At 46.0% G+C, this 12939-nt stretch overlaps 1 protein-coding gene across 1 annotated transcript in view; it reads left to right on the top strand.

The window, feature by feature from the left end:
• The window catches only part of CMTM4 (CKLF like MARVEL transmembrane domain containing 4), a 70897-nt gene that overhangs the window by 52251 nt on the left and 5707 nt on the right, over positions 1-12939 (top strand). The window contains exon 2 of the mRNA XM_052656396.1: positions 9500-9676. Within this exon, the coding sequence (XP_052512356.1) occupies positions 9500-9676 (177 nt within the window). The remainder of the gene's footprint in view (positions 1-9499; positions 9677-12939) is intronic.

Raw genomic sequence — 12939 nt, 5'->3', positions numbered from 1 at the left:
ACCCTGTCCCTCTAGGTAGATTCAGTTCAGTTCAGTTCAGTTCAGTCACTCAGTCGTGTCCGGCTCTTTGCGACCCTAGGGAGGCACGCCAGGCCTCCTTGTCCATCACCAACTCCCAGAGTTCACTCAGACTCATGTGCATCGAGTCGGTGATGCCATCCAGCCATCTCATCCTCTGTCGTCCCCTTCTCCTCCTGCCCTCAATCCCTCCCAGCATCAGAGTATTTTCCAATGAGTCAACTCCTCGCATGAGGTGGCCAAAGTACTGGAGTTTCAGCTTTAGCATCATTCCTTCCAAAGAAATTCCCGGCTGATCTCCTTTAGAATGGACTGGTTGGACCTCCTTGCAGTCCAAGGGACTCTCAAGAGTCTTCTCCAACACCACAGTTCAAAAGCATCAATTCTTCGGCGCTCAGCTTTCTTCACAGTCCAACTCTCACATCCATACATGACCACTGGAAAAATCATAGCCTTGACTAGACGGACCTTTGTTGGCAAAGTAATGTCTCTGCTTTTCAATATGCTGCCTAGGTTGGTCGTAACTTTTCTTCCAAGGAGTAAGCATCTTTTAATTTCATGGCTGGAGTCACCATCTGCAGTGATTTTGGAGCCCCCCAAAATAAAGTCTGACACTGTTTTACTCTGTGCATTTAAATTGTGAGTGACCTAACAAAGCTGCATACTGACCAGCACGCCCTTTTTGTGTCTCCCAAACTCATTTCCCTCCACATACTGCTATGTAGTGTTAATAGGCATCCTGAGAAATAAAACCATTTTTTGTTCAGGTCATGTAGTCCATGTGTCAGATGAAGGTAAACAGGTTTTTGACTGTGGGGCTTTTCAGAAAGGTTAACATGCTCATGTGTTCCGAGGACCCCAAGACCAGGAGGGATGTCATTATGATGGAAACAGCATGGAGCTTAGTGTGAGAAAACCCAAGGCTGGGTGGCCGTGGGGGCCGCAGCCAAGCACTCTGTGTGAATTCAGGACTGCTGCTCTGTAACTGGAAGAGTCAGCCTGCAGTAGTTGTTTTCAAACTTAAAATAATTTTTTTTTTAAGCACAACAGAAATATTTTCCCAATGCATAAACCAGACTGATGATTTGCAAACTGTGCTTCCTGGAGTGTTAGACCAGGAGACTATTAACAGATGTTCTGGGGAATTCCCTGGTGGTCTGGTTAGGACTCCGCATTTTCACTGTTGAGGGCACAGGTTCCATTCCTGGTTGAAGAACTAAGATACCCGGGAACTAAGATCCCACAAGCTACACAGTGTGGCCAAAAAATAAAAATAAAAACAGGTGTTCTGTTCCTTGAACAGAAGAGTTTAGGAACCACTAAAACAAAAGTACTTGGGTGAGGGGCTAGGTTCTGTGCCTACACTCCACCTCACCCCCAGCTAAGGAATTCAGTGTGGAAGCGAGGCACCACCAGACACAAGCATTCACTGACTCTGCTGCTCTCCAGAAAACCTTCTAGAGCCTCCTGCTGGTCCCCAAACTCTCAGTGATCCTCAACCCACACCCCTAACCCTGCCCCAAGCCCCTGGTACCTGGTTAGTTACCTGTCTGTGTATTTTGGGGTGTGGTGGCTGGGTTGGAACAGAGATTCTGAGCACAGCAAGCCCTCAGGTGCCACTGAGCTGTCAGGGTCGGGGAAGAAGCCGTGTGACTACATAGGAGCCATGCAGATTAATGTTATTCCAGACATCTTCGAATCTGGAGAGTCATTTTTACACCTGGTGGTTTTTAAGACTCCTGAAAATTGTTTTTAAAAGCTGTGACTTTTGCTTGTAGGTGTATTTTTAAATAAGCTTTATGAAATCCTTTGATAAACTGGTGATCATGGAAGGTTAGGATTTTGTCTAATCTTGCAAGATACTTTCATAGATGCATGCATTGGAGAAGGAAATAGCAACCCACTCCAGTGTTCTTGCCTGGAGAGTCCCAGGGACAGCGGAGCCTGGTGGGCTGCCGTCTATGGGGTTGCACAGAGTTGGACACGACTGAAGTGACTTAGCAGCCGTTAAGATAGATGGTATTTGAATGTTAGTATGATCAGTTAATTTTGAAAAAGTGCACAAAAGTTGATCTGAAGTTTAGGAGGACATCAGAGCCATCTGGGGCTTCCCAGGTGGCACTAGTGGTAAAGAATTCACCTGCCAAGGCAGGAGATGCAAGAGATGTGGGTTCGATCCCTGGGTTGGGAAGATCCCCTGGAGAACCCACTCCAGTATTCTTGCCTGGAGGATCCCATGAACAGAGAGCCTGGCGTGTTATAGTCCATGGGGTGTTAGCACATACCGGCCAATTCAAGCTTTAGTTTGCCCACTCCCTTGTGTCGGGTGATGTCATTACACAATCAATATGCTCTTATACTGCATACGTCAACTTATTGATGGGTGTGTGTAGGAGGCTGTCATTGGAACATTTGTCTCTTCAGGCTGTTGCTATGCGTTGGAGGCAACTTTGTGTGCCATTTTATTTGGGACTGTCAGACTTTGTCAGTCCAAGATTTGTCAGATACTTTATAATGTGATCTGATACACTGGCTACATAAATTATATTAATCTCCCACACATAGGTATTTTCCCTTTATAGTACTGCTGCAGGTTTCTGCCCTATGAATCCCAGAATTCTCTCATCAGTTCTATTTCATGTGATTCCCACCAAAATGGGAGGAAAGGTACAGTGTGTTTATAATTGGATACTGTGCCTTATGGGGGTATATCCCTGTTGGGAAATAACTTCCGTTTAGGCACCGATGAAAAGAGAATTGTCCACTGATGACTGTTTCACGCATTTGATGATCTGAAGAATTCTCCTGCTAAAAAATTCTAGCTTCTGGCCCCTTGTGATTTCAAACCCCTTCTTCCTTTGCCACTCAGATACTTCTAGCTTGGCATGGAAGGGCACGTTGATCTTGTGAATTTTAAGGCCTGTTTCTTCATCATGATGTCAGATCAGCACATATCTCGAGGCCATTGCTGCAGAGGGAAGACTAAGTGGCTGTCCGTGGAAGCGACCGCTAGACCCAAATTCAGTCTCTTTCACTCAGCTTCCAATTAACCGACTCCCCAAAATGCCCACTGTTACTCCATCACCACTGGCAAAAGGCATTGTAATGGATGGGAAGTTGAGGCACAAGCTTCATCATCCTGAAAATAATTCACCCTGGGAAACTCAGCCCCAATCTCCAACCCTATCGTAAGCCCGGAAGTCAGAGAACAGGCTGTACTGTGAACCATACTGTTGTTAGCACAGTGCTCCAGAAGGGTCCTGATGGTTTTCACTCCCACCAGTAGTAACAGGGGGTTATTTTTAAAGTTTTATGTCATCTTAATCAGCCAGCTGTTTGCTCCCCATCCACACTTTTTGACGTTGCCAGTCATAATCAGCCATAGTTGTGGAAATTTGACAACCTTTTTTGTTTTTTAATTTATTTTAATTGGAGGCCAATTACTTTACAGTATTGTGATGGTTTTTTGCCATACATCAACATGAATTGGCCATTGCCATATATGTGCCCCTCCCTCCTGAACCCCCTCCCCATCCCAACCCTTCAGGTTGTTACAGAGCACTGACAGCCTGTTAATATCAACACCTGTCAAGCAAATATTTACTCCTGAGCAGTTGGTAGGTGCTACGCAGAACGGACTCTCTTCCAGGGTGCACCTGTGATCTCCTGGTGAGCAAATGCAACGGCTCTTCCTTATTTACATCTTTTTTAACATCCCTGTACAGTCTTACATGCATCTTTGTTTACTGCGGAATTGTTATAAGTTGAATTGCTTGATTCTGTAGGTGCTTCGAAGTTGTTGGCTTCCAGTGTAACTTTGAGTCCCTGTTTTCTTTCTTTTTGGCCATGCCGCACAGCATACGGGATCTTAGTTCCCCAACCAGGAATGAAACCCATGTCTCTTGCAGTGGAAGTGCAGGGTCCTAACCACTGGATTACTTGAGTCTCTGTTTTCTTATTGGCTATTAGATAGGTTTTACTTCAACAATGATTGTTAGATTTGTGCTGGAGGAAATTTGACATTTGCTGTACCAAAAGGCAGGCAAAAAAAAAAGTATTCTCCTTACTAGAATTTATGGTTAGTTCATTTATGAGAAAGGGGGCAAGAATATACAATAGAGAAAAGACAGTCTTTTCAGTAAGTGGTGCTGGGAAAACTGGACAGCTCTGTGTAAAAGAATGAAAATAGAACATTCTCTAACACCATATACAAAAATTTAAAAATTGGCTTGAAGACCTGAATGTAAGACCATAAAACTCCTAGAAGAAAACATAGGCAGAACACTCTTTGACACATGTGGCATCTAAAATATAGCACAAATGAACTTATCAATGTATAAAACCGAAACAGACTCACAGACATAGAGAATAGGCTTGTGGTTGACAAGGGGGAGAGGGGATGGGAGAGGTACGGATTGGGAGTGTGGGATTAGCAGATACAAACTATTGTATATAGAATGGATAAACGATAAGGTCCCTGCTCGGGGAACTGAGACCCCACGTGCCTGCTGCTGCTGCTGCTGCTTAGTCCCCTCAGTCTGGCTCTGTCGACCCTGTGGACTGTAGCCCGCCAGGCTCCTTCGTCCGTGGGGACTCTCCAGGCAAGAGTACTGGAATGGGTTGCCATGCCCTCCTCCAGGGCATCTTCCCAACTCGGATCAAACCCCAGTCTTCTGCATTGCAGGTGGATTCTTTACCATCTGAGCCACCAGGGAAGCCCCAGCACCACAAGAGAAGGTCGACAAGTCACAACTGAGACCCAACACACCCAAATTTTTTAAAACAGTGTATAGTTTATGTTAGAGTATTACAAACCACCTAAACACCTATCAGTGGGTATTACTGTATGTCTGTAGTTGTGTATGTGTGTGTATTTATGTCTAACTCTTGTGATCCTGTGATTTGGAATAATGAAATATGTATTTGGTCTTCATTCCATTTCTGGCACAGAGCTCTTAAAACTTGTGGAATTTCCTAAGTGATAAGAGGTGTTTGATATCTATATTTTTTATATTTACAACAAATCTCTTTCAGCCACACCTGAGTTTGTGTTAAATGAGATGATTTTTGGAAAGCTCCTAAGGATGGGGGCTGATTGCCAAGGGAAGCAACCAGGTGATAAGAGAGTTGGAACTTTTAACCTTACCTGCCGACTTCTGGAAAGGGAAGGGGACTCCAGATTAAACTCTATAAAAACTCTTGAACAGGATTGATCTTCCACGTTGGTGAGCCAAAGCACATCCAAGTGCTGGGGGTGGGTGCACTTCAAATTCCAGACAGACAGAGGTTCCTGTAATTGAGACCCTTCTGGACTTTGCCTTGTGTATCTCTTTATCTGACTCTTCAATTGTATCCTTTAATAACTTTATAATAAACTAAAGTGAACTTTGTAGTAAATCTAGAACCTTCTCATAGAGGCCTTCCATAGTCACTCTGCCTAAAATTTCCAACACCCTTGTCCTAGTTACATTTCATCTTCCTTCCCTGCTTTGATTTTTCTCCTTTGTACTTATCACTGTCTAATATGATACATTTTAAAATTTAATTAAAAAAACTCTTCATTAGCATATGAGCTAAAGAACAGGGAATTTTGTCTATTCTGTGCACTCCTGTGTTGTGTGGCCTATCTGATTTGCATATTCTTGAAACCATTTTTATTTTAATATGTAAGAATGTAGGTGTTACCTTCCCACACAAATATGGTTGAAGTTAGCATACCAGAAACATTTGTAACTCATCAGTAGAGTGTATTCTTTCTTGCCTAAGATTACTAGATCCAATTACAGGGGTTAAAAAAAATTTTTTTTTCTGGAGTTTCCCTTATATAAACTATTTCTTTATGATTTGATTATAAGTCAGGCATATAATTCAGATGGAGAATTAAAGTGTCTGGTTCTGTAGAGAGTTAGGAGAGCCATTGGGAGCAGAAAGTGTGTGCTTAAAAGCCCTGTAATTGTAACGTGTTGACTGTGAAGAAAGCTGAGCGCCGAAGAATTGATGCTTTTGAACTGTGGTGTTGGAGAAGACTCTTGAGAGTCCCTTGGACTGCAAGGAGATCCAGCCAGTCCATCCTAAAGGAGATCAGCCCTGGGTGTTCTTTGGAAGGAATGATGCTAAAGCTGAAACTTCAATACTTTGGCCACCTGATGCGAAGAGTTGACTCATTGGAAAAGACTGATGCTGGGAGGGATTGGGGGCAAGAGGAGAAGGGGACGACCCAGGATGAGATGGCTGGATGGCATCACCGACTCAATGGACATGAGTCTGAGTGAACTCTGGGAGTTGGTGATGGACAGAGAGGCTGGTGTGCTGCGATTCATGGGGTCGCAAAGAGTCGGACGCGACTGAACTGAACTGAACTGAACTGACGTGGAAATATGGAAAGACTACATATTGTTAAACAGGCATGGAAAAAGGAGAGTCTCCCTTCCTTTCATGTGGAGACTGAGGAGTCTGTCAGGAATTGTTGAGGTGGGTTTGTAGAGGCTCCCTGAGCCCCCATTTACCTCCTTTGTGCAGGTTCGTGTGCTTGGTGCCTTGGGAGTGAAGGGAGGTGGACTGGCCCCTGCCATCCGAGAGCTCAGGAGGCAGAGATGCGTAGTGGCAGGTATAAAAGATGGGATGCAACCGCAGACCAAGCTTTCCTGGGGGAGGTGGGGATCAGTCATGTGTGGCGGGGAGAAGCGACATCAGGGAGCGCAGTGGGAGGAGGTGAGCTGATCAAGGCACGAGTCGGACCCCTGGAGGAAAAGAAGGGCCCCAGAGTAGCCTGGGCCTTCTGTTTTCCCCATGTTTCAGTCATCTGGGGATCTTGTCAAAAAGCAGATTCTGACTCTGGGGGTCAAGGAGAGGAGGCAGAGAGTCTGCGTTTTCATCTATAACAAGCTCCCTGGTGATGCTGATGTTGCTGGTCTTGAGGACAGACCTGGGACCACAGAGCTGCCTGCCCATTCTTCCTCCACCTTAGAGGTGGAGGTCAGCCTGGAAGCTCTGGCATAGGCTTGACAGGTGGTAGGTGGTGAGGAGCTGGGTTACAGAAGTAGGGTACAGGCCAGGAGCCCAAGACTGGTCTGGTTTTAGGTGTAAGACCACCTGACTTTTCCTTGATCACAGGGCCATTAAACTCAGTCCCTGGGCCTCCTCCTGTCCCTGAAATGTCGCTTTAAAAGTTGACTTGTGATTTTCATTGACACCTATTTGCCTTCATGATCTCTGATCTCCTAGGACATATTGCTAGAGAGTGTTACTTTGGTCTTTCAGAAAGAAAGTGTTTCTAACGTTGGTAGATTTTAAATATTTTTATAAACTTCCCAGGCTGTCTCTTCATGATCAAATCCAATGATAAACTTGAAAATATTTATTTGGTCGCATCAGGTCTTAGCTAGGGCCTGCAGGATCTCTGTGGCAACATACAGGATCTTTCGTTGCATCATTTGGGCTCTCAAGTTGTGGCACTCGGGCTTAGTTGCCCCCAGGCACGTGAGATCTTAGTTCCCCGACCAGGGGATGAGCTTGCATCCCCCACATTGCAAGGCAGGATCATTCATCATTTAGTGGTGCTGAGTCTTAGTTGTGGCACACATGGTCTTAGGCACATCACATGGATTCTCATTCGGGCACCTCGACTCTCTAGTTGTGCTGCTCAGGCTTAACTGCTCTGCAGCAAATGGGTTCTTAGTTCCCCAACCAAGGATTAAACCCTCGTCCCCAGCATTGCAAGGTGGATTCTTTTTTTTTTTTTTTTCCCACAAGGTGGATTCTTAACCGCTGGACCGCCAGGGAAGTCCCTCCAATGATAAACATTTTAAAAAGCACGGCTCATAAATTAATTGTAGTTGTTGTTCAGGCACCAGGTCATGTCCAACTCTTGCCTCCCTGTCCCTCACTGTCTCCCAGAGTTTGCTGAAACTCATGTCCATTGAGTTGGTGACACTATACAACCATCTCATCCTCTGCTGCTGCTTTCTCCTTTCACACCTAATGATTTAATTAGGTGGGCCTTATTTTTGGGTAGGACTTCTAAATGGAGGGGTTATACAAGTCCTTCTGTATATTGTCTGTATATTGTCACCCTGCTTATTTAACTTATATGCAGAGTACATCATGAGAAATGCTGGACTGGAAGAAACACAAGCTGGAATCAAGATTGCTGGGAGAAATATCAATAACCTCAGACATGCAGATGACACCACCCTTATGGCAGAAAGTGAAGAGGAGCTAAAAAAGCCTCTTGATGAAAGTGAAAGAGGAGAGTGAAAAAGTTGGCTTAAAGCTCAACCTTCAGAAAACGAAGATCATGGCATCTGGTCCCATCACTTCATGGGAAATGGATGGGGAAACAGTGGAAACAGTGCCAGACTTTATTTTTTGGGGCTCCAAAATCACTGCAGATGGTGACTGCAGCCATGAAATTAAAAGACGCTTACTCCTTGGAAGAAAAGTTATGAGCAACCTAGATAGTATATTCAAAAGCAGAGACATTACTGTGCCGACTAAGGTCCGTCTAGTCAAGGCTATGGTTTTTCCAGTGGTCATGTATGGATGTGAGAGTTGGACTGTGAAGAAGGCTGAGCGCCGAAGAATTGATGCTTTTGAACTGTGGTGTTGGAGAAGACTCTTGAGAGTCCCTTGGACTGCAAGCAGATCCAACCAGTCCATTCTGAAGGAGATCAGCCCTGGGATTTCTTTGAAAAGAATGATGCTAAAGCTGAAACTCCAGTACTTTGGCCACCTGATGCGAAGAGTTGACTCATTGGAAAAGACTGATGCTGGGAGAGATTGGGGCCAGGAGGAGAAGGGGACGACCCAGGATGAGATGGCTGGATGGCATCACGGACTCAATGGACGTGAGTCTGAGTGAACTCCGGGAGTTGGTGATGGACAGGGAGGCCTGGCGTGCTGCGATTCATGGGGTCGCAAAGAGTCGGACACAACTGAGCGACTGAACTGAACTGATAAAAGTCCTTCTAAAGCTGTCTCAGTCAGCCTCATAGACCTCACACAAGTCTCAGTCAGCCTGTGTGATATCAGCTGAACCAGAAGGGTAGTTGCAAATAAACACGGACACCACCAGGACCCGGCCCTGTTAATGTTTGACATCACCCCGATAGAGACTGTGAGTGAGAAACGCGCGGAGGCGGCATCCACTTACTGGGGCAGAGGCAGAATTGAAAGCGCTGTGAGCCTGCTCCTCTCTGCTTCCTCACGGGGGCTGCACGCGCCAGCCTGGTGCCGGCGTCCTGTGGTGGCATGGTTGTTCACATGTGGAATTTGATCCTTTCATTAACGCCCCTGAACCTATTCTTACGTAAGAATTGGATCAGGTCACCTTCCTGTCTGTGATACTGCCGTCCCCAGGGGAAAACTCCGTGGTTGTTGTGTTGTGGTGGCATTTGAGTTTTATTTAAAGGCGACAGGCACGTGTGTCCACAGATGTGTGCTAACCATACATGTTCATGTGTGTTTGCAATTTTCTTCCCAGGTCTTGGCCCTGATCGCATTCATCTGCATAGAGACCATCATGGAATGCTCCCCGTGTGAAGGCCTCTACTTTTTTGAGTTTGTGAGCTGCAGTGCGTTTGTGGTGACCGGAGTCTTGCTGATTCTGTTCAGTCTCAACCTTCACATGAGAATTCCCCAGATCAACTGGAACCTGACAGTGAGTAAAAGTCATGTTCTCTGACTAGGAAAGGATCGAGTCGAGTGCTCCACGGCTCCCAGGAAAATGAGGAACCATTCCATGGCATGTTTGGGACTGGTTCATTTTGATACATAAGTATTCCCTTGTAATACAACTGTGAAATTTTAAATTTCCATCCTGGGTTGAATAACATGACTGCAGAATTAATGGGACCTTCACTAATGACAGAAACATAACGATTATTCTGACTTCTTTAAAGATGTCATTTCAATTTGGAGATCCTTTGAGACAATTGGTAATGTTGATATTTATAGAATATGGGAGAGAGAGAATGGAATGAATACATTTGCATATTTTCACACTGGACCTGAAAGCCGTTTGCAAAAGTGCTGATTCGGGAAGAGCTGAAAATATGAATGAAATTGCCATTAACTTGTGAAACCTAGGAAATATTATTACTATTAAATTCAGAGCAGCTGGGAGGTCCCAGAGGGTTTGCTGGGTTGATCAGCGAGTCTTGAGGAAATGTGTTCTTTGCTCTCCATGGTTTGGGGCTCTTAACTCTGACGGCCCTTAGTCTCTGATCGGCACGGGAAGCTCAGGGCCGGTCACTCCCAGGCCCCCTTTCCTGGACTTGTGTGACTTGTCCCTGCTGTGCCAAGCAGGAGAGTGAACTTAACAGCACTTTGTTGTCTTGATATTTCTTTGCAAATAAGCACATGCAGGATCTCAAAGAGAGCCAGTCAGGGAGACACAGGAAGGCCCTATCAGCCGCCTCGGGTTGCGGGGGAGGGGCTCTGAGCCCGCTTTCGCTCACGTGGGCTCCTCTCCTCCTGGCCTGGCACGCGCCTACAGCACTGAAAAGCATGGCCTGGAGCACCGGAGCCCGGGAGGAAGCAGCCTGGCTGGTCGCCTTGCCTGGCGGGGCCACTCCCATGGTGTTCCAGTGGGGGAACCAAGAGGTGACCATCTTCCTGACAGAGTGCAGTCTGCGTCATTCAGACCCTTTTAGGAAGAAAAATAAAAGGAGAACTGGGCTAGAAAAGTTGTCCATTGAAAAGTTGGTTTCATCCTGACATTGAAAAGGAAGAAATAAGCTCTAAAACCTCAAGATTTACTGGAGGCATTTCATCACAGTTTTTGGTGACAGGTTTTAGTGTCTCAGCTCTTTTTAAGATAAAGTCTATGTTAAAGAAAAGGCTTCCAGTGTTGTGATCTAAATTGACTGTAACGAACAGGCAGTGCAGGAGTACCTCGCAAACCTCCCCCAACCAGCATGCAGGCTCCGTGGGGGCAAGGTCATCGTCATGGGGTAGGGTACATTGGAAACCCAGACCCCTAGTGTCTGCCTCTGCAGCTGCTGCTAAGTCGCTTCAGTCGTGTCCGACTCTGCGCAACCCCATAGATGGCAGCCCACGAGGCTCCCCCATCCCTGGGATTCTCCAGGCAGGAACACTGGAGTGGGTTGCCATTTCCTTCTCCAACGCATGAAAGTGAAAAATGAAAGTGAAGTCGCTCAGTCGTGCGCAACTCTTATCAACCTCATGGACTACAGCCTACCAGGCTTCTCCACCCATGGGATTTTCCAGGCAAGAGTATTGGAGTGGGGTGCCATTGTCTTCTTGCCAAAATAAATACCTTTGAGGGAGGCGCTGGGCTGGGCTGTGAATAAAACCACACCAGAGATCCTGTTTGACAAAGAAGCAGCTACTAAGATGGTTAAGACCCATGGGCTTTGAGTTAAGCTACCCTGTCTGTATTCAAGTCCAGGGTGGCTCTTAAGAGCTGTATATGACCCTGGGCAAGTCACTTAGAGCCCCCAAGTGGAGATAGTGGCATTTTTCTTGCAGGGTTGTTTTAAGCATGAAATGAGACAAATGTGTACAAAGGCTCCAAACCAGTGGGCACTGCTGCCAGTATGAGAAATAGTAACTTTACTGTGAGTCAGAGGCCATTGGTGTCTGTCAGCCACGTCATTCTCCTATAGACTTCACCAGCTTTGACTTCACACCCTGAATTCTGTCTTATCTACTTATTTGACAGCCATAAATTTATTAGAAGACTTCATACCTCACTCAATTGTATAACATAGGCAATTATAGCCATTTTCTTACAATAACTTCTAAGGAAGTAGAATCTGCAAAAATACTGAGTCAGTCTGCTATACACCTTCCTTTTTTTTTTTAAAGAAAGAATTGCCAGGAATTCCTGGCAGTCCACTGGTTAGGACTCTGCACTTTCACTGCCGTGGGCCCGGGTTCAATCCCTGGTTGAGGAACTAAGATCCCACAAGCGGTGTGGTGTGGCCAAAAAAATAAACAAATAAATAAACAGTTAATTTTAAAAGGACCCCTGATCCCAGATCACCATAACAACAAAAAAGACTTCAGGTTCTAATTAATTTGTTCAGGACTTTATCTCCAGAAATACCTATTTGGTGAGCTTTCTTAAATACCTAGTTTTTCTGTTTTAACCTTGAAAGTCTTTCCATGGGTTGGCAACCACATGTTGGGGGTTGTATGAAAATGCATCTTTTTCACTGGAAAGTTAACATCCCTCCTTTTCTTTAGGATGGTGTTGGCTGGGGCAGATGACTGGGTGGTGCCCCTGGCCTCCTCTCCCACCCTGTCCCTCCGTCCTTCCGTCCTTTTCCTGCCACTGACTACCAGGGTCTCCCACTCCCCGTAGCTGGCAGTCAGAGCCCTCCAGCCCTGGAAGCTCAGTCAGACTTTGTAGAGGAGGGAGGTCCGCACATGTCTGCTCTACTTCCCTACTTCCTGATCTCTCTCCTCAGCTTTTGTTGTCAAATACAGCATATTCAGAGAAATCTGTAGAAGTCAAAGTACAGTTTAGTGAAGAATGATAAAGACTATGTAGCCAGACCCCTGGGTCAAGAGTTAGGACAGTGTCAACACCCTACAAGCCTCCCATGTGTCTCTTCCAAACATGGGGACTACCTTTTCCCCTCTACCATCCACTCCCCCGACACTCCGTCCTTGAAAATCCTCTGGTCAGGATCACTGGGGGATCGCTGTGCTCCTGGATCCTCTGCCCTCTTCCCAGTCCCGCCGCCCCCCACCAATTGTTTCAGCCCTGGAGTGCGCCCTCAGTCTCTCTCCTGCCCTGCTCTCTCCTCTTGCCTCTGATGACACCACAGTCTGTTTTTCTTCTTCCTCTCTGTGTTCCTTCTTCGATGGCCTTTGTGGTGTCTGCTGTCCTCAGGTCAGGACAGGTGTTTCCTGCCCTGAGAACCCAGGCTGGGTGCTCTGGTGAGCTGAGAG

This window comes from Budorcas taxicolor, chromosome 18, assembly GCF_023091745.1.
Source record: "Budorcas taxicolor isolate Tak-1 chromosome 18, Takin1.1, whole genome shotgun sequence".
Taxonomy (NCBI): Eukaryota; Metazoa; Chordata; class Mammalia; order Artiodactyla; family Bovidae; genus Budorcas; species Budorcas taxicolor.
The sequence above is the reverse complement of the archived record's forward strand: the minus strand, read 5'-3'. Positions and strand labels throughout refer to the sequence as shown.